General features: G+C 35.7%; 3 protein-coding genes across 16 annotated transcripts in view; all 3 read left to right on the top strand.

Moving 5' to 3' along the window:
• The window catches only part of ctbp2a (C-terminal binding protein 2a), a 55,020-nt gene extending 50,415 nt beyond the window's left edge, over positions 1-4,605 (top strand). For 5 of the 14 annotated variants that reach the window (XM_051868821.1, XM_051868822.1, XM_051868816.1 and 2 more), the window contains one exon: positions 3,015-4,605. In XM_051868821.1, the coding sequence (XP_051724781.1) occupies positions 3,015-3,195 (181 nt within the window). In that variant the 3' untranslated portion in view covers positions 3,196-4,605. Of the gene's footprint in view, positions 1-284; positions 411-702; positions 1,176-1,420; positions 1,497-3,014 lie in introns of those variants that run through there. The other 9 variants (XM_051868827.1, XM_051868820.1, XM_051868826.1 and 6 more) reach the window with 7 other exon arrangements.
• A 2,137-nt stretch (positions 4,606-6,742) lies between these two features.
• LOC127498889 (keratinocyte-associated protein 3) lies at positions 6,743-12,264 on the top strand. Its single transcript, XM_051868829.1, has 6 exons — positions 6,743-6,899; positions 7,523-7,707; positions 8,503-8,562; positions 8,966-9,163; positions 9,976-10,110; positions 11,306-12,264. Exons 1-6 carry the CDS (start codon positions 6,887-6,889, stop codon positions 11,399-11,401), a joined length of 687 nt encoding a protein of 228 aa, XP_051724789.1. The 5' UTR covers positions 6,743-6,886; the 3' UTR covers positions 11,402-12,264.
• A 1,476-nt stretch (positions 12,265-13,740) lies between these two features.
• The window catches only part of fzd3b (frizzled class receptor 3b), a 35,984-nt gene continuing 23,884 nt past the window's right edge, over positions 13,741-25,840 (top strand). The window contains exons 1-2 of the mRNA XM_051868828.1: positions 13,741-14,038; positions 15,419-15,998. Of these exons, the coding sequence (XP_051724788.1) occupies positions 15,678-15,998 (321 nt within the window). The 5' untranslated portion in view covers positions 13,741-14,038; positions 15,419-15,677. The remainder of the gene's footprint in view (positions 14,039-15,418; positions 15,999-25,840) is intronic.

Here is a 25,840-nt window from a genome sequence, read left to right as displayed (position 1 = left end):
GCACCTCCCCCCTCATTGTATACGCCCCTTTACTGCTGATTGGCTACAAGTGTGTTTTGGTGCTCTGTCTGATTCACTTTCATCAGCATTTTTCAGAATTCACTTACTGGACCTTTTGTGTGTTTTTGTTTAGTCATAGAAAAGGTAAATAACTGCCACAAAAGTACTAAGTCATTAATCAGACTGCTGAAGAACCTAAATTGTCAAATAAAATCTGAATCAAAACCAGAATCATTACATTCCTTCTAATCGCCATCCCTGCTCTTTTTCCCACTGGACTCTAGATCACTCCTTCCTCGCTGTGAGATGAATTACTCAACAAATTCGTTCATTCTACTCTATGAGCAGCCAACCAGTACAGCGGCTGTGTTCAGCAATGCAAACAAGCTTCATTAGTTCATCCCTGTGTAGTGAGTGTGATCTCCCCCCCCCCCCCCCCCCCCCCCCCCCCCCCCCCCCCCCCCCAACCCCCCAGATCGCAATATGCAAATAGACTCAAAGGTTACTGCCGTCTGTCCCTGTGGCACACATAAATTAACGTAACCTCTACATCGACAGCATCACCTCTAGCTTTACCCGCTAGGACCCTTCTGAACGATTCCCTAAACTAACACCTCATTTTTATGCATTTAACTCTCCAACCCACACATAAAAACACACACACAATGTGTGTTGCTCAGTCTGATTGCTTCTCTCGCTCAGCAGAGTGGCCCAACCGCTACCAGCCGTTTCTCCTGGCGGCCTGCAAGACAAAATGTATACCTAAACAATGACAGGTAAATATTCACAGAGTACTACAACACAGCTTTCGCCAGATCAAGATACTGCCCAAATATCTCTGAAAGACACTTGATGAACAAAACTGTGAGATCTGAAACATCAAGCATTTGTCAAGCTTTTGTTTTTGCATTTCTCATTCTCATGTGCTGTAGAACATGCTATCATGTGATACCTGCTCATTTATGGAAATGTTACATAAAGGCTAAAGCAGTTGTACTTACTATCTTTTTTTTATTGGTTCTAGAATTATTTTAATTACACATATTATTTGTTACTGCATGTATTTTGCTATGTTGCATGTGCATTTTTGTATGGAGGCCCATTTGTGCCACTCAAAAAGTATTTGAGCTTTGTGTAAATCACATGAGAAATTAATAAATCAAGTAAGAAATGAATAGATTCCTTAAATTCCTTATATTTATTTCAAGTAAGAAATAAATAAATACCTCAATAAAGAAATACCTTTTAATAACGTAAACATAATGATTATAAATTCATTTTCATGTTTAGAAATGTGTGTGTATATATATATATATATATATATATGTGTGTGTGTGTGTGTATGTGTATATATGTATGTATATATATATATTTATATTTATTTTTTGGATGATTGATTTATCAATTTCTGAATTGATAGATTGAATTCTTGACGTTATCTTCCATGTTATTTTTAACATGCAAGGAAAAAAATCTCTATTTAGAGATTGTTAAAAGTAAGTATTTTCTACATGGATGCTTTTTTAAACAGAATTCTTTGATTATAAAATACTACATTTAAAGTAGTCTCTTCTGCTCACCAAGGCTACATTTATTTGATAAAAAATAACAGTAATATTGCAAAATATTATTACACTTTAAAATACATAATTAATTTTAGAATGTTATTTATTTCTATGATGGCAAAGCTGAATATATGGTAACACTTTACAGTAAGGTTTCATTTAGTTAACTACTTTAGTTAACATTAATTAAAAATGAAAAATACTTCTACAGCATTTATTAATCTTAGTTAACGTTAATTTCAACATTTACTCATAACGCAAATGTAAAGGCCCTCAGACTGAACGAATGCAAATTTACACCTGTACAGTAGAGGGCGCAGCTCAAACAAATCTTTCAGCTGTGCTGCCATTCTGGATTGCAGAGGAATAGGATGCAAGAGAAGAAAGTTCAACACTCTTACTTAAGTAACAAAAACAAAAGAATGAAACACAAATATGATTTTTATCTAGAGTCATTTTTGCTTATTAGTATGGTTGAATTACATCATAGAAGGTCAGCAGCAAAGACATAGGTTAATAAAGTGAGATTAAATACATAAAGTATGTTTGTGTTATTTAACATTTAATTATTGTGGGTTTGCAAAATATTCAGAGATTGCATTTCACTGTTTTTATTGATTTTGAGGAATACTGAATCTGTTTTTGTGTTAGTGAAATGAGTAAATTCATATTCACATTTAATCTAGAACTACAATAACCATCATGTTCACACAGCACCTTTGCACTTAATCACGATTTCTCTCAACATGGGGACAGGTGTCAGTCAATAAATGGGAAAACAAAGTAACTTGCGTTACTTATTTGAAAAAGTAACTCGTACAATTTAAAAGTAATGCGTTACTTTACTAGTTACTTGAAAAAAGTAATCTGATTACATAACTCTTGTAATGCGTTACCCCTAACACTGGATACGAATGAGACCTTATTGTTTAGAGTGTTACCATATATGTGACCCTGGACCACAAAACCAGTCATAAGTCGCACGGGTATATTTGTAGCAATAGCCAACAATACATTGTATGGGTCAAAATTATCGATTTTTCTTTTATGCCAAAAATCATTAGGATATTAAGTAAAGATCATGTTCCATGAAGATATTTTGTAAATTTCCTACTGTAATTATATCAAAAATGTATTTTTGTGAGTGCCAAGGACTTCATTTGGACAACTTTAAAGGCGATTTTCTCAGTATTTTGATTTTTTTTGCACCCTCAGATTCCAGATTTACAAATAGTTGTATCTTAGACAAATATTGTCCTATCATAACAAACCATACACCAATGGGAAGCTTATTTATTCAGCTTTCAAATGGTGTATAAATCTCAATTTCAAAAAATTGACACTTATGACTGGTTTTGTGGTCCAGGGTAAGAATTTTGTTGCAGTCAAAGGGTGTAGCATTAAACTGATGACCTCACTGTAACTCTGTTTTCTCCGTCTTTTCTCCAGGTTCCCCCCTGGTGCGGTGGGTGTCTCTCCTGGTGGCATGGGTGGTCAAATAGAGGGCATGATGCCTGGCGGGGTGCCCAGTGCCCACCCCCTGCCGCCGGGCACCCAGCCCAGCCTCGCCCCTTCCCCCACCCAGCTCCTCAAACACAGCGATCATAGAGAACACCTCGCCAAGTCATAACCACGGCGACTACATACGCGCGTGACCACTGACCAATAGACAGCAGCGTTCAATCATTCAGCAAATCTAAGAGACTAAGAGACAGTGAACGGGTGAAAAAGCAATCAGCTGCCGCTAGCTGCACCGGAGACATGCTTCACAGACGTCTCTCCACTGTCTTGTTTTCAGTTTTAGTGTTTTTCTGTTCATTTACGTTTTAACCCAGGAAGTTCGGTGGTTTTGTTTCTGTTGTTTTTGTGAGGGGAGGACGTCATTTACACCTGTTCTACTGCAGGTGGGCGGTGCTTTCTTGTTAGGAGGCGTGGCATGACATAATGGCTACGCCTCTTTCCTCATGCACCAGTTTGAAACATTGACAGATATCATGTCATGCACTTCTCTTCTTCCTCCTCACCTTATTTGGGCATGTAACAGAACTCAACGCAGTTATTCAGTTATACGTTTCAACATCGTTTGTATCTTTACATCCACAGAATTAGTGCTTGTCTTTGTTTCAGTGTTAAAAGTGCTTGATAATGAAAAAATATATATACATTGTATCTATTAAGAGAACAGAGAGATAAAGGCTGTTCTTGAGCAAAAATAAAGATGATAGTGTAATTATTAGCTTTTTTTCCACAACATTTTGAGTAGCTGACCTCTTGTTTACAGAATTGCACAAATTTAACAAGCACCAGCTCAGAAACCACCCCTCTTTAAGACCCAAAAGCACACTGTTTAACTGATATATATATATATAAATTAGTTTAGATTAAAAATGTTTTTTTTCCCCAGGATTTATTCAATTCTGCATCAGGTTTTTAAATGTCAGTTTCTAAAAACAGCAATCTGGATTTGAGTGAACGTCACCATGAGGAACATAATTTAGATTTTGTGTTTGCTATGAGTTCTGTAAAACTCAAAAAATAGATGGCAGCTCACACAGAAAAGGGACTGGAGTGAAAAACCGCCCCTGTCTCAGGAAGAACATTTTTCGGCTACTCCAAAACACACGACAGCCCTGTCTAAATACTCGCTCCTTCCCATCAGCCTATCCGCCTACCCGAGGTATTTTTATAGATCTGACATCCAGTGCGTTTTTGGTGTTGAATGTATGGCAGTTAAATTAGATCTGTATTGTCTAGTTTAATGTTTTTGTAACCATACTTTCCTGTGATCCTCTCCCTGTTCTTTTTTTTGTTTGTTCGTTTTTTTTATTTTTATTTTTGGGTTCTTTATGTGGAAGCGCACTGTTCTGAGCTCATTATGTTGTTTGTATGCAATATTCTGAGGTCCTCGGCCAACTCCAGTCAGGTTGGTTCCAGAACTGTAGGTTTGGTTTTTAGTGTGAGTATTTGTATTTGTTTATTGTACCGAGGTGAACATTTAGCATACAGTACAGTTCAAATAAAAAATACCGTTCTGACTTTCTATACTGTGCTTGTGTGTTTGTCTCACTTTACACACACATTTATGAAGGTCAGACAGGATTTGCAACACCTGCTGTGCAGTGACCTTCAGATGCCCCTGCATGTTTCTGCAGGGCCAGAAGGGGTCGCTGTGGCTCTGGGTTAATATGGTGGTTGATGCAGTGATAAAATGTATATGTATTATATTTATATGCTTATTTTTGGTAAAGAAATAATAACAGGGAAACTATACTTTTGCAAAAATAACAATCACAAAATAAAAATAAATAAATAAATAAATATACTAAAATAAAATATAATAGTTTATTTGTTAAAAATAAAGTTTCCCTGTTATTATTTCTTTACCAAAAAATGAGATGCCCCCCCCCCCAACACTTAAATATCATTGCATTAGATACAAAATATCAAAGCCAGTGGCATCTGCAAACAAATTATGTCAGAGTTTTTCATGAAAAATATGAACTATATAATAAATCAGTTAATATGTATTGCAAATAATTTTTTATTGAAGCAACGCTTTGATGCAAGACTATGAAAATGTGACGTTCTGATATCATCTGACAATAAAATGGGCATGTTTTGTATGTTTTCTGTAAATTCCGCCTCATCATTTTCCAATATTCTGTTATCATTAATCTCTATCTTGTTTTGCTGATATGCCGTTGCTTTGCTTTCACTTGTTTTTACTCTAATATTTGCCTAGTGTTGATATTGTGGGTGTGTCGTTCAAATATGACAGGACTTTGGACACTGGCATTGTTTTACGCATCTCAGTAGATCAGTGCTGTCATTGTTTGAATTGTTGGCATAAACAGACAGATGCCAGACAGTGTTTTAGTGCTACAGTGAACCTCATGAAACTAAATACTGTATATTCTTGGATTAAGTGGTAATACAGTCATAGGAGGTGCATCGTAGAATCCGTACATGTGAACATAAGGGAAAAGCTAGAATATTTCCAGATGGCAGTGTGCAGTGCAAAGCAATGCAAAAAAAAAAAAGTCATGTGTTTTTATATAACATCATAGTATCATATTGATCAGCCATTTCAAAACAAATCAAAGTTTATCATTGCATATATCAAATGCAGAAATCCAGCTATTTTTTATTTGCAAAATCTAATAATTAAAATTAAGAGAGTTGCAAAATTTAATATTCAAAATTAAGAGAGTTACAGAGAATTAAAAAGAAGACAAAAAATCTGACTACTAAATATAGGTCAATAATGTCTGACAATATCAACATAGGATTTATACAGTATTACATTATTAATATAAACATTGATATACATTCATAAATGTAAAAATATGTAAAAAATTGTAAAAAAAAAAAAAAAAAATATATATATATATATATATATTACATTTTCCCCAGAATATCACCTTTATTTTTCACCTTTTAAGTAGATAAGAGAGATTCTTTTCTGAATTCGCATAGAGACAGCGACACGCGTCATAATCTGAAAACCACGCCCACCGGGGGGGGGAAACGATCCAACAGTCCCCATTGACTTTATATAGCTTGAGGCTGCCTCTTTGTCATTTCTGGCTTAAAACAAAAAATAGAACAATGTCTAAAAGCTGCTATGTGACAAGGTGTACAGCAAACAAGCCAAAAAAACCCAGAACTAAGTTTTTATAAGCTGTCGACCCCAAAAAACGAATGTTTAAGGACACAAAAGTGGATACAGGCAGTGAGACAGAGCACAACGGGTCATATTACTATAAGAAATGTGTATTCGGCGACAGGTGAAATAATTCTTTGACATGGTTAAAAATAATTAATGTTTTTTTTTTTCTTTGTTTGTTTAGTGTAACCTGTCGCCGATTACGTCCCCCCCTAATTTATTTCTTATAGTAATATGACCCGTTGCGCTCTGTCTCACTGCCTGTATCCACTTTTGTGTCCTTAAACATTCGTTTTTTGGGGTCGACAGCTTATAAAAACTTAGTTCTGGTTTTTTAGCTTGTTTGCTGTACACCATGTCACATAGCAGCTTTTAGACATTGTTCTGTTTTTTGTAATAAGTCAGAAATGACAAGGAGGCAGCCTCACGCAATACAAAGTCAATGGAGACGGTTGGATCGTTTTTCCCCCGGTGGGCGTGGTTTTCAGATTATACTAAATGCGCTCTGTCTCTATTGAATGACCTTTGTATTCTGGCTACTCCCACTTCCGCTGTACAGGTGAGTCGCGTGTGACGTCATCGAGCATGAAGGGAGGAAACTGTTTGATATACAAGTTTTTCCTTCTAAACTGAGCTCAAATACACTCATACAGATATGTGTGATTTCGGTAAGACAGCCATTTCTTTCTTTTTTATTGCACCTACAAGGATTATAGTTGATTTATAGTTTAATTGAAGCAATAAAAAGAGGGTTTCCAGAGAGAAAAGCCTCCCGACAATCAGTTATATGTTCTCGCGAAGTGCGCTCTGCTGTAATATTTACAATTTTCTCGTTTTTATGTTCACTGTAGAAGAGAATATTTAGCAGCTGGGTGAACCCCTAGACACATTATTTTGCGCTAAATCCTGCTAAAGCATATCGGCGGAGTGTCATATAGTAATAATAGTAGCAGACAAAAAAAGTCATTTGTGACACGCTATAAATATGCACTATGAACATTGTGCACTTTATAATAAATCAGTTAATATGTATTGCAAATCATTTTTTTTTATTGAAGCAACACTTAATATGTATGCCAGAAATAAAATATCAAAACAAGTGTTATCTTTCCTTAAAATTAATAGCACAAGTTCATTGGTCATCCATTAGGCTAGTTAAAAATCATTGCAAAACTGGTTACTAAACGTGTAGTTAGTTCTTGTAAAGCTCTAGCAGTATTTATCTAAAGAGTTACATTTGTGACAAGTGTGACTTTTGAGACCTCTGCATGAAAGTTACATTATATTCTAGACAAGCAGAAGGGTCCTGGGCGGCTGATGAAGAAAGGATTGACTCTCATCGTCATTGGTCATGTTAATTTCATCTTGAGTGCTATTGTCCATGGCAGCGTGTTACGCCACGTATCCAAACCCAGCAATGAGATCTCAACAGAGTATACCGCATCAAACATCATCTCTGTAACCTCAGGTCTGCTGGTAAGTGATTGCTCTTATCTTTGTTCACGTATGTCTCATCTGTAGCTCCTAAACTCCCAGTAAGTCAGAATCTTGAGAATATAGTCTCAAAAAGGACATAGTCACATCATGTCTGTGAATGTAAATCAAAGGATTTTCTACTACTTAGATTTTGGGTGTGCTGTGGTTTTCTTGTTCACCCAAATGAAGTCTGCATATTGACATGCTTTTTAGAAATGTGCTGTTTTCACATATATTTAACATTCAATTTGTTAGGCTTCCTGAGCAGTTTTAACATTGCTACATTTTCCCACAGAGCCAGAAAAATTAAAGGGTGCTTTCACACTAGCACATTTGGTGCACACCCGGGTTCGTTTGATGATGTGAATGCTTCTTTCAGGGTGTGTTCACATTTATAGTTGGGTTCTTTTGGTCCAGATCAAAAAGGAAAATTATACATTTAGTCCTAGTTTGCTTACCGTTCATACTTTTCATTACCACCAAACCTAAAAGCTGCTTTTATTACGTATATTTCGAACATCTAAAACAATACTGTGTGCTGGGCTAAATGTGCTTGTTGTATGTGCGTACATAAGATGACAACTCGTGAAGAGCTTATAAAATATGTAAAGGAGTCAAAACACCAGCAGAAATCCCTCCGTCACACGCACAAACGAAGATCTGCTGTGAGGAGATGAGTTTCTGCGGTTCTGGCAGTCGAACTCAGGTTCAGACCAGTCAATCAAACCAAGTGTGAAAGCACCCTAAAATTCCTCTTCATGTCTTCAAACCTAATCATGTTAATATTTTTCTCAGAGCATCGCAAGTGGAATTGTTGCGATATTGATGTCGAGGAATATTACTAACGGGAAACTAGTAAGTAACCTTTTCTCTGTTTTAGTAATATTTCCAAGGCCTTATCATCACAATTGTTCTGTATCCCAGTACAAAAATACTATGGTTGTTCCCAGTATTGTTTAAAGTCAGCATGAAACAGAAGTTGCGATAGTCTTTTCTTTTCTATTGTGACGTATATCCGAGTGAAACGGCTTCTCGAACAAGAAAAAATGTAAACACTGTTTTTTTATGCCAGTAAACATCAGAGAAGAGATGTCACTGCAAGAGGGAGGGGAAATTATTTTGATTCCGAGGGCACATTAAAAAAAAAGTGCACGGATAAATCGTTTAAATACTGCGATATTCCATTTAAAAAAGCAAGAATTGTCCTTTTTGATTTCATGGTGATGTTTACACAGCTCTGTTCTTCTGCTTCCTGTAGCACATTGGTCTGTTAGTGAGTTCCTTTCTGAACGCCCTGCTCTCGCTGGCATGCTTGGTGGGGCTGATTATGGCGATCAGTCTGACCATTTCATCCGATGGGAGCCACCTCATGAAAGGATGCAATTCCACTAACATGCCCGCGAATGCACGCTCTCCGGTTATCGTCAACTGCCCTTTTGATGCCACTCGCATCTATGTGAGTCTTTCTACTAGAATTCATCTTAAAACTACTATGAAAGTGGTAACACTTTAGAATAAGGTTCATTTGTTAACATTAGTTAATGTATTAAATAACATGAACTAACAATGAGCAATACATTTATCACAATATTTATTAATCTTTGTTAATGTTAGTTAATAAAAATACAGTCGTTCATTGTTTGTTCATGTTTACAGTTACAGTTTGTTCACAGTGCATTAACTAATGTTAACAAATACAACATTTAAATTTAATAATGTATTACATTTTTACTTTTTTTTATTTATTTTTTTTTATTATTATTTTATGCCTGTGATGGCACAGCTGAATTTTCAGCATCATTACTCACATGATTCCTCAGAAATCATTCTAATATACTGATTTGCTGCTCAAAAAACTTTTCTTCATTATCTTAAGATTTTTTGTGGAAACCATGATAAACTACTATTTAACTGTTTAGGAATAAGAACTATTATTAATAATTGAGGACCAATAATAATTGAGCAGCAAATCAGCATATTAGAATGATTTCTGAAGGATCATATGACACTGAAGACTGAGTAATAATGCTGAAAATTCAGCTTTGACATCACAGGAATAAATTACATTTTAAAATATATTCAAATTCAATTTTAAAATGTAATAATATTTCACAATATTACTATTTTACTATATTATTGATCAAATAAATTCAGCCTTGATGAGCAAAGGAGACTTCTTTCAAAAACACCACCAGTGGAAATGCTTTTATGGTGAATGTGTTTCATCTTGTATATGAAGAGTAGACTGAACTTCTGTTTCTTGTCCAGGACACAACCCTTGCTCTGTGGTTCACCTGCAGTGTATTTACTGCGCTGGAGGCTGGACTGTCTGTGTGGTGCTTTATTGTGGGTCTCCAATTAAAAGGCATCGGACCCTGTGCTCAAAACTACATCAAAGAGCAGGTACAACTCTCAATATTCATGCAGATGGCTCAGCTGAATTAACCTGCTGTGTAAAGCCATAATCATTTCCCCAGGGATTTTCAATGGACTGATTATGGAAATGATTTTGCAGGGTTCAGAGCTCCTTACATTTATGCATTTAAGGCAGAATAAAGCAGGTGCTTTTATTCAAAACATCTACATTGCATTTAAGTGATACATTTTGTCAGCCTTTTTACTTTTAAAGTGCCCCTATTATGAATTTTTGAATATTTCCTTTCATGTAGTGTGTAATACAGCTGTTTGTGAATGTAAAAGGCCTGCAAAGTTTTAAAGATCAAAGTGCACAACAAATAAAGTTATTGTCTCCTAAAAGAAAGAATCGATTCTGAACTGCCAAAACGAGTCATCAGCAATTCCAGTCTCACTTCCTGTTACATACCTATGCAACAAATTTGAATAATGCTAGCTTATGGTTTTCATTGGCTGCCATATATGGTAATGGGCATTTTGTTTCCGACATGCGCTATACGTGGTAGAGCGATCACAACAGACTGGGCCATCTGACCAATCAGAGAATAGGTTTGCAGAAAGGAGGGGTTTAGAGAGACTGAGGGGGTGTTCACACGACATCATTTTCAACTAAAAACGGAAAAAATTTTATGCGTTTTGGACATTCATTTACACAACAACAACTTTTTGGCTTCTTGAAGCCGCAAACTTTTGAAAACGGGTTTCAATGTACACGTTTTTGAAAATGATCCTGTTATCGCCTCTGTGTAAACTGCAAAAACGAATTTGTAAAAATGGTGACATCATGCAAATACATAGTGTTTCTTTACAAAGTGACATTGCCAACTACTGGCCTGGCAGGAATAATACAGCCTTTTAGTCATTTTCGCAGATCTGTGTGAACGGGGGATTGTTTTAACAATGTTGTCATCTGTACGTGAAAAATGCAAAGGAAAACTTTTTCGTTTTTAGTACATGGTTGTCAAGTAAACATACCCTGAATCTTCGAACGAAGCGTTTTCATACTCTTTGAGAAATTAGGTGATGTGCAGGGTATACTGAGAAAACGAAAGTGTTTTTGACCTTTGATGCATGTAAATCTATTTTTGTAGACCTCCAAAACAAAATTAGAAACCTTTAAAATAGCATAATATGATATATAATATGAGCTCATTTTAATCAGTGTGATTGTATTTCATCACAGCTGGAAGAGCAGGCCCTGGCATCAGGATCAAAGGTGGACCAACACCACACAACTCAAGGAGAGCGTCTCATTGCACATCAGTCCGCCAACGCTTAGAGAGAGGTGGAAAATGTATGGTAGTTTTCATTCATATGGAGTTACATTCTGAATTTGTATTAGTTAATAATGTTAAATGTCAATTGTTTTGTAAATGATTTGAAGCACTGAGGTTATGAAACTTTTTGCCTGTTGAACTCAAGTCAGTTGGATGTTTGGACTGAATGTTTTCAGTGTACTCATATAGGCTGTAATTAAGCCCAAACCATCACAGACTATATTCATTCTGTTATTTCCTGAAACTGTATATGGAGTTACATGTTTTGCAGTTATCGTTTACATGGAAACTAAACACCCAACTTAATTTTAAAATTAAGCTGATGATTCTTTTAAAGTGACCATTTGTATTATTTTTTATATTGTTAATGCGTTCAAAATGTCCAATATACCAAATACTATTTTATTTTACTTTAAAGGAAAGCATATGTTTTACTACCTAATGTGCCACACAGTGAGCTCTCTATAGCCGGTTGTCATACAAAGTCCAGTATGCAGTATAGAGAGTGTGCCAGAGCGCCGTCAGAGACTTTCATATGGGCTGGATTCAATGATGCAGAGAAAATATCACTCACAGATAATCCAGTGTGATTACAGCAGTTAAATATTGACAGAGACATGACTGAAACTGTCAAAACAAAGAGATTTCCCTCTACTTGATGCATTATATTTCATTTCAGAAGACTTTGTTTAGAGAGCTGTAATATAGTTTAATTCCTGATGGGTTACTCAAAAGTCCCTCATCTTAATGCAGAAAAGTGAACCTTTGCTGTCTACATTTCATTTTATTATTTTTTTTAACACTGTGGTGTGTTGTTGTTATCAGTGTGCATTATATTTGAATAAATACATTTTAATATAACAAATAGTTTTCAGACCCTTTTCACTGTGCTCCATAATGATTGGGTACTTTTTTTTTTTTTTTTTTTTTTTTTTTTTTTTTTTATAAACATTAGGCTGAGATATTTTTGATATGCAGATATAATTTCATTTTAGATTCCACAACTAGAGTTTGAAATGGTGAATATTCTTTTATATCTACACTTTAAAATAAGTTTTACACATTTGCTATGTTGTTTTAGTAGTTTTATGAAGCGTTATCTAAAATGCAATTAACATTGCATGAAAAGTATGTAGCTTTAAAATGCTCAACAATTCAAACAAGTTATTTGACCTCCTAAAGTGGTTGAGCAACATTTTCTGAAGACCTACTTTCAATGACCCTTTGTTAGATTGGGAAAAATAGATCTCAAGACCTGTTTTGTGCCCTTGTGCCTCCTGTGATTTCACACTGGCACTGTTTAATTTCATATGTAGGTTGATGATGTGTTCTCAGTGTTATGGTAAAGCTGACCTCATTCACTTCACTGCACCTGTTGGATTGCTGGACATCTGCTGTTCACCCAATGCATCAAGAGCGTCAGAGACAAAAACCTAGTTGTCTACAGACAAGATTATCAGACTCCCAACTTTATGGTTATTACTTCATCATTTTATCAAGATAAAGAGAAAAAATGCATAATAAAATAACCTGCTCCCCTGGTTATTGAGGCCACCGTGAAATTTAATTTGAGAGTTTTATTACATAGCTAAGCTAATAGTATAATATATTCACTTATGTTATTATATACATATATTTTCCCCATATTTTACTAGGCTTTAAAACATATAAAATATAATTTAGTTATAAAATAATTTACTCAATTATTCGTTTTGAAACGGCATTAAAAATGCACCCTTGCTCTGTGCCAGAGTGAATGAAACGGATCCCCAGGGCATGCGCAGTCTTGAAGTTGATTCTCGCTGTCTTGGGGAGGGGGCATAGAAATACAGTAAGCTGATAGAAAGGAAATTACTAGGAAACTGGTTATAAAATGGGCGGGTATGTCTGCCGGGAGGTTGTTATAACTAGCCAGGTACGATGTGTCTGCATTAATAGTCATAGTTTTGGCTTTCACTGTGTATTTTCAATCAAACGGTTATTAATGTTTCGTTATTAGCGTGTAAATTTTGTAGCACGCGGAGCGGTTTTGGTCACATGGTAAATGTTACTTTTCTCAGCGCTGGTGAGCTTGGACTAATCACAATCTTTTGTGATTATAGTTTTAGATTTATTACATTGAGAGAGCTGTGTTAGATCTTTTATTTGTTTATAAGATATTCATCCTTCGAATTAAGGAATTTAAACGATTATTAATATTATTACAATATCTTTTCTGACAAGACAAAAAACGTCGTAGGACATGAATGCGGCTCAATGGCGGTTTGTGCTTTTGAGCCTCCACGCGCCCCCTGGAGGAATAAAGGTTTATGTCTGCTAAGAAACAGCTGAAGGTGGGGCGAATCGGGATGGGAGTTTCGTTCGCTGTGAATATGCAAAGCCACCAGCCGTCCGTGACGCTCTTCATGTGCTCGTTTCGGGTAGTTTACGATTTTTGTATCCATCAGCGTCTCAATGCAAATAAGCAGCCGAAGCGAGTGTTTTCATGTTGTGTGACTGTCTGAGTGAAACTGCAGCACGGACTCCAGTGTGTTACATGATTGTAGGTGCTGAAATCAAACCTGCTGCGTAAATCTACACCGAGAGACACGCTGTATTGTGTCATATGAAGAAAACCAGATGATCTTTGCCAGGGAAAGGTAAAGTTTCATATGCATAATATTGCACGCACTGTTCAGTTTTTTTTAACCCACAAAAATATGTGGTTTTATCATATATTTTATATAATCATACATATATATGGTCTACTGTTCCTTTTTGGAAATGCATGTTGATTAATGTTCAGACATTAGTTATGCCATCATATGTGTTACACTGCTGACACCGCAGTCCTGTATGAAATATCGGAAATTATTTATATATTTATAAGACGTATAATGCAATGTAAGGTGCTTAGATTTGTCTGTAGTGAAATTATTTGAAGGATATAGATTAATTTGACATGGCTAGTAATGTGTGGTGTTTTCATATTAGAGAATTCAAGAAGACTTTATTCAGATTTTTAATGTCTGGTTACTGTGTTTCCTAGATGGTTAGGCAGGTTGAGTTTGTAGACTCACACAAATGTGTTGAAAGGGGGATGGGATGTTTACACTGGCTCCTGTTAATTCAGATTTAACACAATCGGGATTAAGAAAGGCTGAGTGAAATGACATGTGAGAACTGTATACTTGCATATTACTCACTTCCCATAATATTCAGATATTATTTATCTCACAGTTTCATTAATATTTGGAATATAATACATTTCTGTTTGAAATGCACCGATGAATTATATGCGTGTTAACTCAAGTCATAATAAAATTATTAATATTTGAATAAAACACATGAAATTATATTTTGTGTAATGAAAATGAAGTCTTTGCAGTGAGATTTTAAAATTAAAAGTAACTATACAATTTTTAATAGACAATTCATGACAATTAGGCACATTTCTCCCCAAAATTTACAATACTGTAAAGCAATAACATCTCATTACAGTAATACAGTAATGAATGTCTGGACACAATGATTTTTTTTTTTAATAATAAGAAATAATTAAATTCACTACAACAAATACTTCCATAATGTATGAATGTTTTAAATATAATACCTAAACACATGAAAATAAATGTCACAATGAAAATAATGTTATGAAAATAATGTCACAATGAAAACAATCTTAAGGGTCCTAAAATAGGCTTGATTTTCTTTACGCAAAATACAATTTTGTACATTTTCTTTTGATTTTGGAGCTGAAAGATGACCCTGGCATGTTCTTGACAGGTTTTGTGAGGTTCACCTAGTTAATGGATTGTTGGTTTTGGTTTACGGCTGTTATAACAGCTGTTTAAATGGTCTTGCCCACTACAGTAACTGTTTACAAGCTGGGGTTTACATAAGCTTGCTTTGCTAGACACAAAACTAATGAAGTTAACCAGTTAAAATGGATAATTTGCTTATTTACACACATTGGCTTCAGTTGAGTCTGGTAGCATCTGTAGTTTTTAATTCTTCTTTTAATTCCTATGTTGTTCCAGGTATCCAGTATCAGTTGTCGTAACCACATCCTAGAGCCCTGTTTGAAGGATCCATTGGAGACCACCCTGATCGAAGACAATTTCTCATTCATTCTGTAGTCTTGTATGCATGTGAGAGGATGCATAAGACTGTCGAGGGGTCTGATCAAAGCATGCACTGACCCGAGACGCCGGTCAACAGACAGGTATCCATGAGGACCATCTGACAGAACAGGAAGGGGATGGAAGCAGTTGATCGTAGCGGTATACCTTACACACTATGGGTGTGGCGGATCCCTGCGTAGAGAAGAAACCCTTGTGCTCGTGTTCGGCTTCTCACTCCTCTCAGTTCTGCCATTCAAACATGGGGCACATTGTGGATTTTCCTTTCCGAGGGATGTGGCTCTTCGGTGCTCTGCTGGTCTTATCCCTGTTCACGAGCAGCCTTGGCATCCACATGGACTCGGCGGGGGGCAGTCACAGCATGTTCACCTGCGAGTCGATCGGTCTGCGTATGTGCCAGGATCTACCCTACAACACCACCTTCATGCCCAACCTCCTGAACCACTACGACCAGCAGACGGCTGCTCTGGCCATGGAGGTAACGAGACGTTCCTTCTGTCTTTCACTGCTGGGATTTAGAGAAGGTGCCACAGAAATGAGGTTGCCATGGAGCTTGTTGTCGTAGAAGCTTGTGGTTTGTGGTTGGTGCTTTGATGAGCTTGAATAATTTAGACTGTTGGTAGCTTTTGCAAGTGAAATAAGCTTTATATCATATTTTTAAGCCTGAGTGTGAGAGCTGCAGGATTATAGGTGCTATTTTGGTGGGTTAGTTCCTGTTGTTTTGATCTTAAGTGTTGTAGTCACAATAACAGTAACTTCCAACTTGATCTGAGCGTGTCGTCTAATTTGCGTCTGTGGCATCCAGATTTTGATTTTGAAAATATCTTCAGATTTTGAGATACATTATGCTGTTTTTCCTAACTATTCACTGGGTGATTTTGCTCGCGTATGGAAATTGTGTTTGAGAACCCTAAAAGTTGATTACATGATTTCTAAATATTTATCCATTTGGACAGGAATCTATTTTTGCATTTATTAAATATATTGAAAACAAATTGTCATTACAACCAGTGGACTCTTTAAAAGTAATCAATTACTAGCTACTAATTACATCTTCAGTGTAATTAGATGACTAATTACTTTCTAAATTCCTTATCAAGCTCGACCAGTTGAACAATACAAGGATAGACATGAAACTGCTCTTTTAATTCGTTCAAATAAATAATATAAAATTGCATAAATTATTCTTGAACTGACCAAAGTATTTAAAGGGAGGTTACATTAAAAACATAAATTTTTTACATTAAAAACATAAATTGTTCTATAGTCTATACAGTATTTAATGCAATTACTTCAGAAGTAACTAAATTACTAGTAATTAAATTATGTAATTAAATTAAAAACAGAGTAATCCCTTTACTTTTTCAAGGGAAAATTAAATTAAATTACAGTAATTAATTACTTAGTAATGCATTACACTCAACGCTGATTACAACCTTCCAAATTCGTTAATGAAAAACAATTAGATTGTTTTGAACAGTTTATGGTGATATTTAATACTATAAACATTCTCATTTTCTCTTTTCCCTATTTGTGAGGTGCAGATTGTGCTTGCTCAGGACTTTCTCATAGTTTAATGCCTGCCACAGCCATTTTGATGAATCATATCCATATGAAATGCAGTGAGATCATTTTTGCCCAGAGGTTTTTTGCATAATGGATCTGTTATTCATCATAAACTTAAGTGCTGTTACATCTGTTGTCAAAGATAGTAGACATAATCTCCTTTTAAAATAAAGGCTAAAATAATCATAAATAAATATAAAAAAAAATGTTATCACTATAAATATATCAATAAATTGTATACTAAATTAATGAATATATTCACATTATAAGTTAAACATTCACCTCTTTTGAGAGACGTTCTATATTGTTTGATTGAAAAAGGACAATATAAAAATATAAATCATTATAAAATGTATATTTTAACAACATATTATTGCATTTTAATATAAATAATAGAATAATTCTATTATTAATGATTTAATTATTAAAAAAAATATAATAAATACATTTCTTCCTGCTAAATAATTAGACTTTTGGATATTGATTATATAGATATCAGAAGTAAAAATTATTAACTGTATTAACTCTAAATTATTTGTTTCTAAAATAGCCCATCTGTTCCAGAAATATCTAAAGGGAATGTCAAACAGCCCTAGTAAAACGCTTCTGTTCCATCTCAGGAATGGAATGTTTGTTGAATGCTGCTTTATTCCATGTGTTGAAGGAACTAATGGTGCCATCTTACGTTTTTTTTTTTTCCCCAGTTAACAGCCTCATAATCTCTGCCAAGACCCATAAGGGCTGGATTGATTTGAAGCATGGAATAATGCTCTTTCTCCCATTGTTTCAGTCAATTAAACACAATGAAGAGCATAAGCGTCCATCTGTGTTCTGAGATCACAACAGAGCAGCTAGTGTCAGTTGCCTGCTGTAGGTCTGGGGGGGGTCACGTGCCCCGGGCGGCACTGAGGTTCATGGTGGTTCATCTGTCAGGGGTGTACAGTATCCCCTGTGGATATGTATTACATCACCCCAAGATGCCCTGCTGGTGAACCAGAGCCAAAGTCCTTAAAAACAAGCCTTACTCCTCTCCGTATTTGCCCCAGTACCGCCTCTCTGATGTAGGGTGAATGAGTTGATGAATCAGTTTTCCGATGAACTGCTCCTGTTGCATGACTTAAAATAGACGCAGTAAAATTGTTTTAATCATTTTTTTTGTTTAAATGTTTGAATTACTAAAAGTATTTAAACTTAAGAATTCCAAACAAAACAAAATCAGTATCGATCTCAATATTTTTAATAATATTATTATTATTATTGTTTTACTTCTATACTGATTCATCCTTACAGTCAGTTGTTTTTACAAATGCTATGTGTGATTCAGAATTTATTAAAACAAATCGGTTCAAAAGAATCGGACATAGCTGGCGTGTGACTGTTTAACAAGGGCTTTATGTTTCTTTTTTTCTATAAGCTCTGTTAGAGATCGGATGGGATTATATGGAAATCTCGTGTGTATATTGTCTGAAGTTTTCACTGTTGTGAATGAGGCCAGGCGATTAGCGCTGACCCTGATAAAAACCATAAATATAGGTTATCCATGTATTATGTGCTTATGTTGAGCTGGATTCCGCGCTCGTGAATCAAATCCAAGCAGAAGGATATTATGCTTTTTACAGTCAAAGCTAACGTTAAGTTAACTTATATAAGTTTGATGAATATCACAAAATTCTTTAAAAATTTTAAATAATTCTATGATTCATCACATTTCACCCCAAAATTAAATGATTTGCTTATTTTTGTATATAAAATTATTAGATTTTTTTTTTTGCATTGTGACATTATTTTCATTATTTAAGCACAGACACCTCCCAAATTTTAATTACTATAAAAGTAAATTTTATTTTAAAATTTTTTATACAGAAATGCATTAAATATAATGCATTAAAATTCATTATTAAAAAAACTACCACTATGTATGAATACTTTAAAATGTAAATAATATGTGCTTATTTTTTCACATTACATTACTGATAATTTGGGAGTAAATGTGCTTTATAGTCATGAAAATTTCTCAATGCAAAAATATTTTTTATGGTCCCAAAACAGGCTTCCCTTTTTTTTTGTATAATATGTAAAATATTTTAAATCATACCACTCATACCACCCACTCATGTTCTATACAGGATTCATGAGATTCACCCGGTTTTCATCAGCACTAACCAAAGGGTAATTACAAATTATCCAGAATAAAATGTAACTTTGAGTTTCCTTGATGTTTTACCAAAACCACTCACCCTTGCCGCCCTGTGCTGATTAAAGATCTCCAGAGGAATTTACTGTCTGGTTTGTTTTGAGGTCTAGACGCCCTTATTGTGATGCAAGCAGTGATGCTGTAAGTGGGCGAAATCTGGCCGAATAATGACAGACGTCTGGTCATCAGTAACTGGCAAAAATCAAAGACTGATGCTACATACCAATTGAATTCGCCTACATATACTGTGCCCTAAAAGTATACTGTTTTTGTGAAGAAAAAGTACATATTTGAGTGTGTAGTTTCACATTGATCTGCCAGTCGTAGGTCTCATACATCCACCGTGTTTGTAGTTTTTTTAAAACACTTTTTATTCATGTTTGTAGTTCTATAATCCAATCCTCATCCAAGGCGCAATGGGTTGTGGGCAATATTAGCTGTTAGAGTGTGCACGGATCTGCACTTCGAATTCTAACCAGAAATAGTAGACAATTTAGGTATCTTTGGAATACTCATTTCAACATGCTGCGATTTGGGACACACTAATTCTAATTTCGAATACTATTTAGGATGGATAGTATGCGAATTGCGACGCAACATGAGATTGTTCAAAATGGAATATTAGCATACTGTAAACTATTACTTTTTGCATACAGGAAAAGTGCATAGTATGTGACGGTACGTTGTTGTCATATGACCACAGTACATTGCATGTTTAATTCAACAAGGAATGTCCAAGAATGTATAATGCTTTTCACAGTTTGATCAAATAATGATTCAAGAAATATACTGTAACTTTTATTACTGCAGGTTTCATTTGTTGACAGTAGTCGACAGTATTTTTCGCATTCTGTTTAATATTGCACTTTTTGGCAAATGTAAAAGGTCATCTGTGTAATCCAGGCATACAGAAAATTTGCATACTATGCCACACAACCTACATATGCAGCAATAGCACAAATAGTATGTTAATGTGCTATTCTGCACATCACCTGGAACATTTTCCACAGCAGAGCAGAAAAAAAAATGTGGGTCTGGGATAGAAAACAAGACACTATTTTGATAAGCTTTGTTTTTCCATTGCTGGCATGTATTTTGATGAAAAATAAGGCACAGAAAATACAAAGAACTCACTGACAGGTACATTTTTAGCACCACTAGTGTTTTGTTTTTAAGAGGGAGTGTCAAATTTAAAAGTAGCTGAGGTCGGAAAAACATGTCTCGAGTCCCCTGCGTTCAGTTCCTCTCTTGCTGTTTTTGAACTTAAGGACGCGTCCTGTATGAACGGCCCCTAATTCTGCACATTTTTGTGTGCATTCAGATTGAAATAATTGTAATGGTGTGTTGTTTTTTGTAAGACCCCCTGTAGTTTCTACAGAACTGCTCTTTTTGAGTTGGACTCAAATCTCTCTTTCACCCTCTCCAATTCTCTCTGTCTTCCTTAACTGGGTAGAGGTGTCACCATGGTAACAAACCGTAATTGTACGGCCTCAAAAGGACAAGCTTTAGTGTTCCCAGGAGGCGGTCTCTTGCATTGACCTTTGACCCCTGAGGATGAAGAGTTGTCAAAAGCCCTCCACTTCAGATGGGCCTGTTCCTGCATCAGGGTTACCATGGTATGGCTGTTAAAAATGTAGGGAAAGAATGCTTGGTTGAGTGAAATGTAGGAAAGACGCAGCCAGGACGAGAAGTGATATTGATTCAGGGCCGGTTGAATGACAGGACAGAAGGAGTGTGGGAGCGAGCTGTCCTTTCTTTCTTCTGTTTTTCTTCCAGAGCTCAGATGAAGGAAATAACTCCGCGTTTGGCCAGTTTTCCCATTCAAGGCTCTTGAGTCTTTCACATCTGTGTGAAAGTGGAGGGCCGCCCAGAGCCAATTGGTGACTGCAGAAGGAGTTTATCTTTGTTGTTGTTCTAGGAGAGACAGGATGTGTTTTATTCTCCATGTGCCCCTGAACACCACAATTTATTCACCCCGTTCAGAGCGGCCAGCGTGTTGCCGTGTCACTCACATGGACGATTCACTTCTTGTTTTGTGTCCTCATTTATAAGCACTCAATCAACGTCTCTTTATATCCGTGAGCTCAAAATTCAGAGTATGGCCCAGAATATTTTACAGCATTTTGAATAATGCATAAATGCTGCAAATTCTACTTTTCATAAATATAATATATATCTCAGTAAGGTCAGTTTTTTTAAAATAAAGAAATTTATTCTGCAAGATGCTTAAAATTGATCAAAAGTGAAAGACTTTTACATTTCAAATAAATGCTGTTCTTTTGAACTTTCCATTCATCAAAGAATACTGAAAAATATGTATCAGTTTTCACAAAAATATTAAGCAGCACAACTTTATCTTTATTTGTATGTATTCTGAGAGGAGTACCTTTCCTTTGTCCATGAAAAATGCAGTTTTTCTCTGCTCTCTTCAAACACTCGCTCTTCCCCTCAGCAACTTCCTCATTAGTCCAAGTTTGGTATCATTTTAAAGCACAGCATTCCAACTTTGTGAATATTCATGCAAATTCTCGATGGCATGAGTCTGAACCAATGAAATTTGATTTTCAAACTCATGCTGATGTAAACAAATCGATCTTACTCGTGCTGACTGGCAGATCCGAAGCTCACGCACAAAGACGCCTCAGACAGCCCGTAATCCCGAAATACACATACAAACAGAATTACAGTACTTCAAAATATTGAAGTAAAATATTGAAAAAAAAAGTTGAATATATATATTTTCCTCTAGATATTTGGTTTTGACGAGGTGTGTGCCAAATTATGTGTTATTAACAGTGATTTTAAGGTATGGTTGCTAGGTGATTTTGTTTTGGAACCTTCAGAAAACTTTAACTCAATTTTTCTCAAAACTGACTTAAAAAAAAAAACGGACTCTATCGACTTCAAACAGGTATAGCTCAGTCATTTTTTTTTGTCGGATTCCAACAAATCATACATATTTTTTAAGGTTTTTTAATAGAAATTGTGAAAATAACTATTTTTTGAAAAATTTGCTCATTGCGACTCATTTTGCCAGCATAGGTCACATATAATGTTTTCTGAAGAATCATGTGACACTGAAAACTGGAGTAATGACGCTGTAATCACAGATTTGCATCACAGAGATAAATTACATTTTAAAATATAAATGTAATGTAAAATTAAAATGACTGTTTTACTGTTTTTTGATTAAATAATTGCAGCTTTGATTGATTAAATAGTGTATTCAACCCTTAAATGAGTGAATGTTTCACCAATCATTATTACATATTCGGGTCTTTAGCAACCCCCGGATCTATATCTAACATAGATGAATCTCTCATCTAATCTCTCATCTAGATGAATCTCTCGTCTGGATGGATCTCTCACTGCTGCAATAGGATAAAACTCTCCTGACGTTTTAATAACAATTACAAAAGAATAAAATAAAGCATATTTTGTTACCTTTTAGAACTTGGAAAGGTTCAACTTGAGCCGATCTTTATTACGATCATCATCAGAACTCATTTCCCCAGTACATTCAGCATCTGGCTCATATTCGCAATCTTAATCATGTTCTCAAAACTATCGTTTTCATAGTCTTCAAAATCAATATTTTGATCGCTGACAGCTTCTTCACGAGATCCACCATCAGGTGACAGAGACACTAATATCTGAAATATTTGATTGCATATAGTACTTGCTCTACAGTAAATCGCTGAGTCATTTCAAGTTTTGCTGATGTATTTATGAGTGTAACATTATGTCATTGTTGTGTATCAGACATTGCCACCTTGTGGAATAAAGGTGAATTGCACTTATTGAGTCATTAGAGATTCAGTTATTGTTGTGCAGAAAAATTATACTTGCACTATTACATTCCTCGGGTCGCTAGCAACCCTATACACTTTTTACAAAAAATTAATTCTAATTAAACAGACATTCTTTCAGATTTTTTTTCATGTTATATTGTTTATAATGAATAAATTGAGGAATACTAAGAAGGTTGATGTCTAACTTTAAAAAATGAATGGGGGGAGGGTAGTGAATGACGTCCTGGGTCGATAAAGACCCAAGGTATGCGTTTAAGGATAACACACACACACACAGGTTTGTTTTGCTATCAAAGTGAGGACATTCCATAGACGTAATGGTTTTTATACTGTACAAACTGTATTCTCTCCCCCTACACTACCCCTACTCCTAAACCTACCCATCACAGAAAACATTCTGCATTTTTACATTTTTAATAAAACATTGTTTAGTATGTTTTTAAAGCTATTTTAAATGAGGACTCATGAAATGTCCTCATATTTCATGTTTACGTCGTAATACCAGTGTAATACCCATGTCATTATAGAAATGTGTATCCTCATAAATAACAAAAACGCGCGCGCACACACACACACACACACACACACACACACTGGTTTCCATGTTTTATAGACATAATGATTTTTATACTGTACAATATTCCATGGATGGATCTCTCACTGCTGCAATATTTTAATTACATATTTTTGTTTGGCTCTTTAATAATTTGTCTATAAACATGTTGAAGAAGGGAACTGATTCATCAGTCTGAGAGATTTAAAATGAAGTTTAATTTCCTCAGCTGACAGTGATGATGTAGTGTACTAACTCATATCAGCAGATTTGATTGATTAATACAGCACAACTTGTCTGTGTTCAAACCCTATTTTGTTATTTACTGCCAAAAACACTTGACCTTTAGCAGGAATGGTGGAGCTGATGTGAGCTACAGAGAGACTGATGGTAGGTCACTGTTGATGGGAAATGTCCTGATAGTATCTGACAGTGTACTGGGCTGGAGGGAAGAATCTGTTACGTAAAGACTCTATAACTCTTGTCTTCAGAATATCTAGTGCACAGCAGTTAGTCAGAGCTTGTTAACTTGAGATTTAGGCTGCCAAGAGTATACGAGATGGATATTTGTGTTCGAATGGGTTCTGCGTCCTCCAAGACTTTGCATTCTAGAAAGACTCAAATCCTTTGACTTTTTAATCCTGAGAGAATGCAACTCTCCATTTTCTCCTCAAACACACTCTTTGTAAAGTTGGCAAACTGGAATTTCCACTCGCACATGGACTGTTTGCTCGGCCGATTCCACCTGCTCTGTGAGCGAAGGGTGTGTGAGAGGGTTTTCCTGTTCGGATCTGATTTCCCTCTTCATTCATTTCCAAATCTGCCAGAACTGTCAGTCAAGAGTCCAGTCCAGACACCTGCATTACCCTGCAGTCATCCATTATGATACCTCTACCACTGTTTTTATGGACAAGTACTTGGTAAAAAAAGAATATAACTGCACACTCAGTTTATTTCTACCAACAATTCCGCAACAAGCCTTTGTCATGGTACATTGCCAAAATGTTGGTAGATTGGTAAATTATGTATTATGTAAATATGAATATGGTAATAATCATTCATTACTGCTCTATACCAAATCACCCTGGCATTACGTTTTTATTTTTTTATTTTGAATTTTTGCACATGTATCATGATAGTGCCTTTTGATAATTTTAGTAGTAATATTTATATGGCAAAATATCATGGTGTTACCGTTGAGCGTACATCGGTTGTACACTCGTTATTGCAGTGCATTGTGAGATTGAATGAGTGCACTCGATAATATCCATTATGGTTTCAGACACCACTACAAATGGCTGTCCCATCAAATAGTGCCCTATTTAAGGGTATTTTGGACACAGCCCATGTTTTGGGGTAGGTATGGTAATGCCATGATATTCTGGTATGATAAGGAACCAAGCAAACCATGGCATTGCCTTTGGATGCCTTCACTTTATCATGGTATTGCTACAGGACTTTTTTGTAAAGGAAATTCTTTCTGTTTTTCTCTTTTCTGCAAAACTGCCAACCCTTGAATATACATGCTCCCTTTTCCACCAAATCCACACTGAAATACAGTAGGTAAGCATCTTTATGTGTTATTTTTCTCACCAGAGTTCTTAAGTAGCCCAGGAAGCCGTAAAAGCATGCAGCCATACTCTAAAAGCTCGAGGCTTTCAAAGGTAACCTCTATTCATCGATTCTTTAAATGAATCGTGAGTCTGACAAAAGAAAAACAGGCAGAAACTTAATCCATCCATTGAAGTGTTAGAGGAGTGGCGGTTGGCGACTGTGAGAGACAAATGTGCTGTTTTGCACCGCTGCCAGAAACCCACCCGGTTCCTCGGGCTGCTCCTCCTACACAGTCTGGGCTCGCTGGCACGACAGCGCGGCATTCACATCAACCCCGCAATGTTTTAATTACCATTACCGTCTTAGACATGGAGATTAGGCTAAATAATATGTATGAATCTCTCTTTCGGGAACGTGTGAGTGGTCTTGATTAATTACACCTTCACGTCTCGCTGACAGACAAACAAAAAGATCTTTTTGCAGAAAATTAAACTCGTACGTGCATTAGTCTTGCTTTATTTTTTGCTGGTCACAGTGTGAAAGGTGTAAAGTGAAATTTGTAGAAAAGTAACATTTTACTTAAAGCCTGTGTTTAATGCATTAAAACAGTTCTTGTCCTGGATTGTGATTGATAGTGTTCC

Source organism: Ctenopharyngodon idella, chromosome 17, assembly GCF_019924925.1.
Source record: "Ctenopharyngodon idella isolate HZGC_01 chromosome 17, HZGC01, whole genome shotgun sequence".
Taxonomy (NCBI): Eukaryota; Metazoa; Chordata; class Actinopteri; order Cypriniformes; family Xenocyprididae; genus Ctenopharyngodon; species Ctenopharyngodon idella.
The sequence above is the reverse complement of the archived record's forward strand: the minus strand, read 5'-3'. Positions and strand labels throughout refer to the sequence as shown.

Coding starts and splice junctions, on each gene's coding strand:
- LOC127498889 (XM_051868829.1), top strand. Junction 8,563..8,965: donor ATATTACTAACGGGAAACTA/GTAAGTAACCTT, acceptor TGCTTCCTGTAG/CACATTGGTCTGTTAGTGAG. Junction 9,164..9,975: donor TTGATGCCACTCGCATCTAT/GTGAGTCTTTCT, acceptor TTTCTTGTCCAG/GACACAACCCTTGCTCTGTG.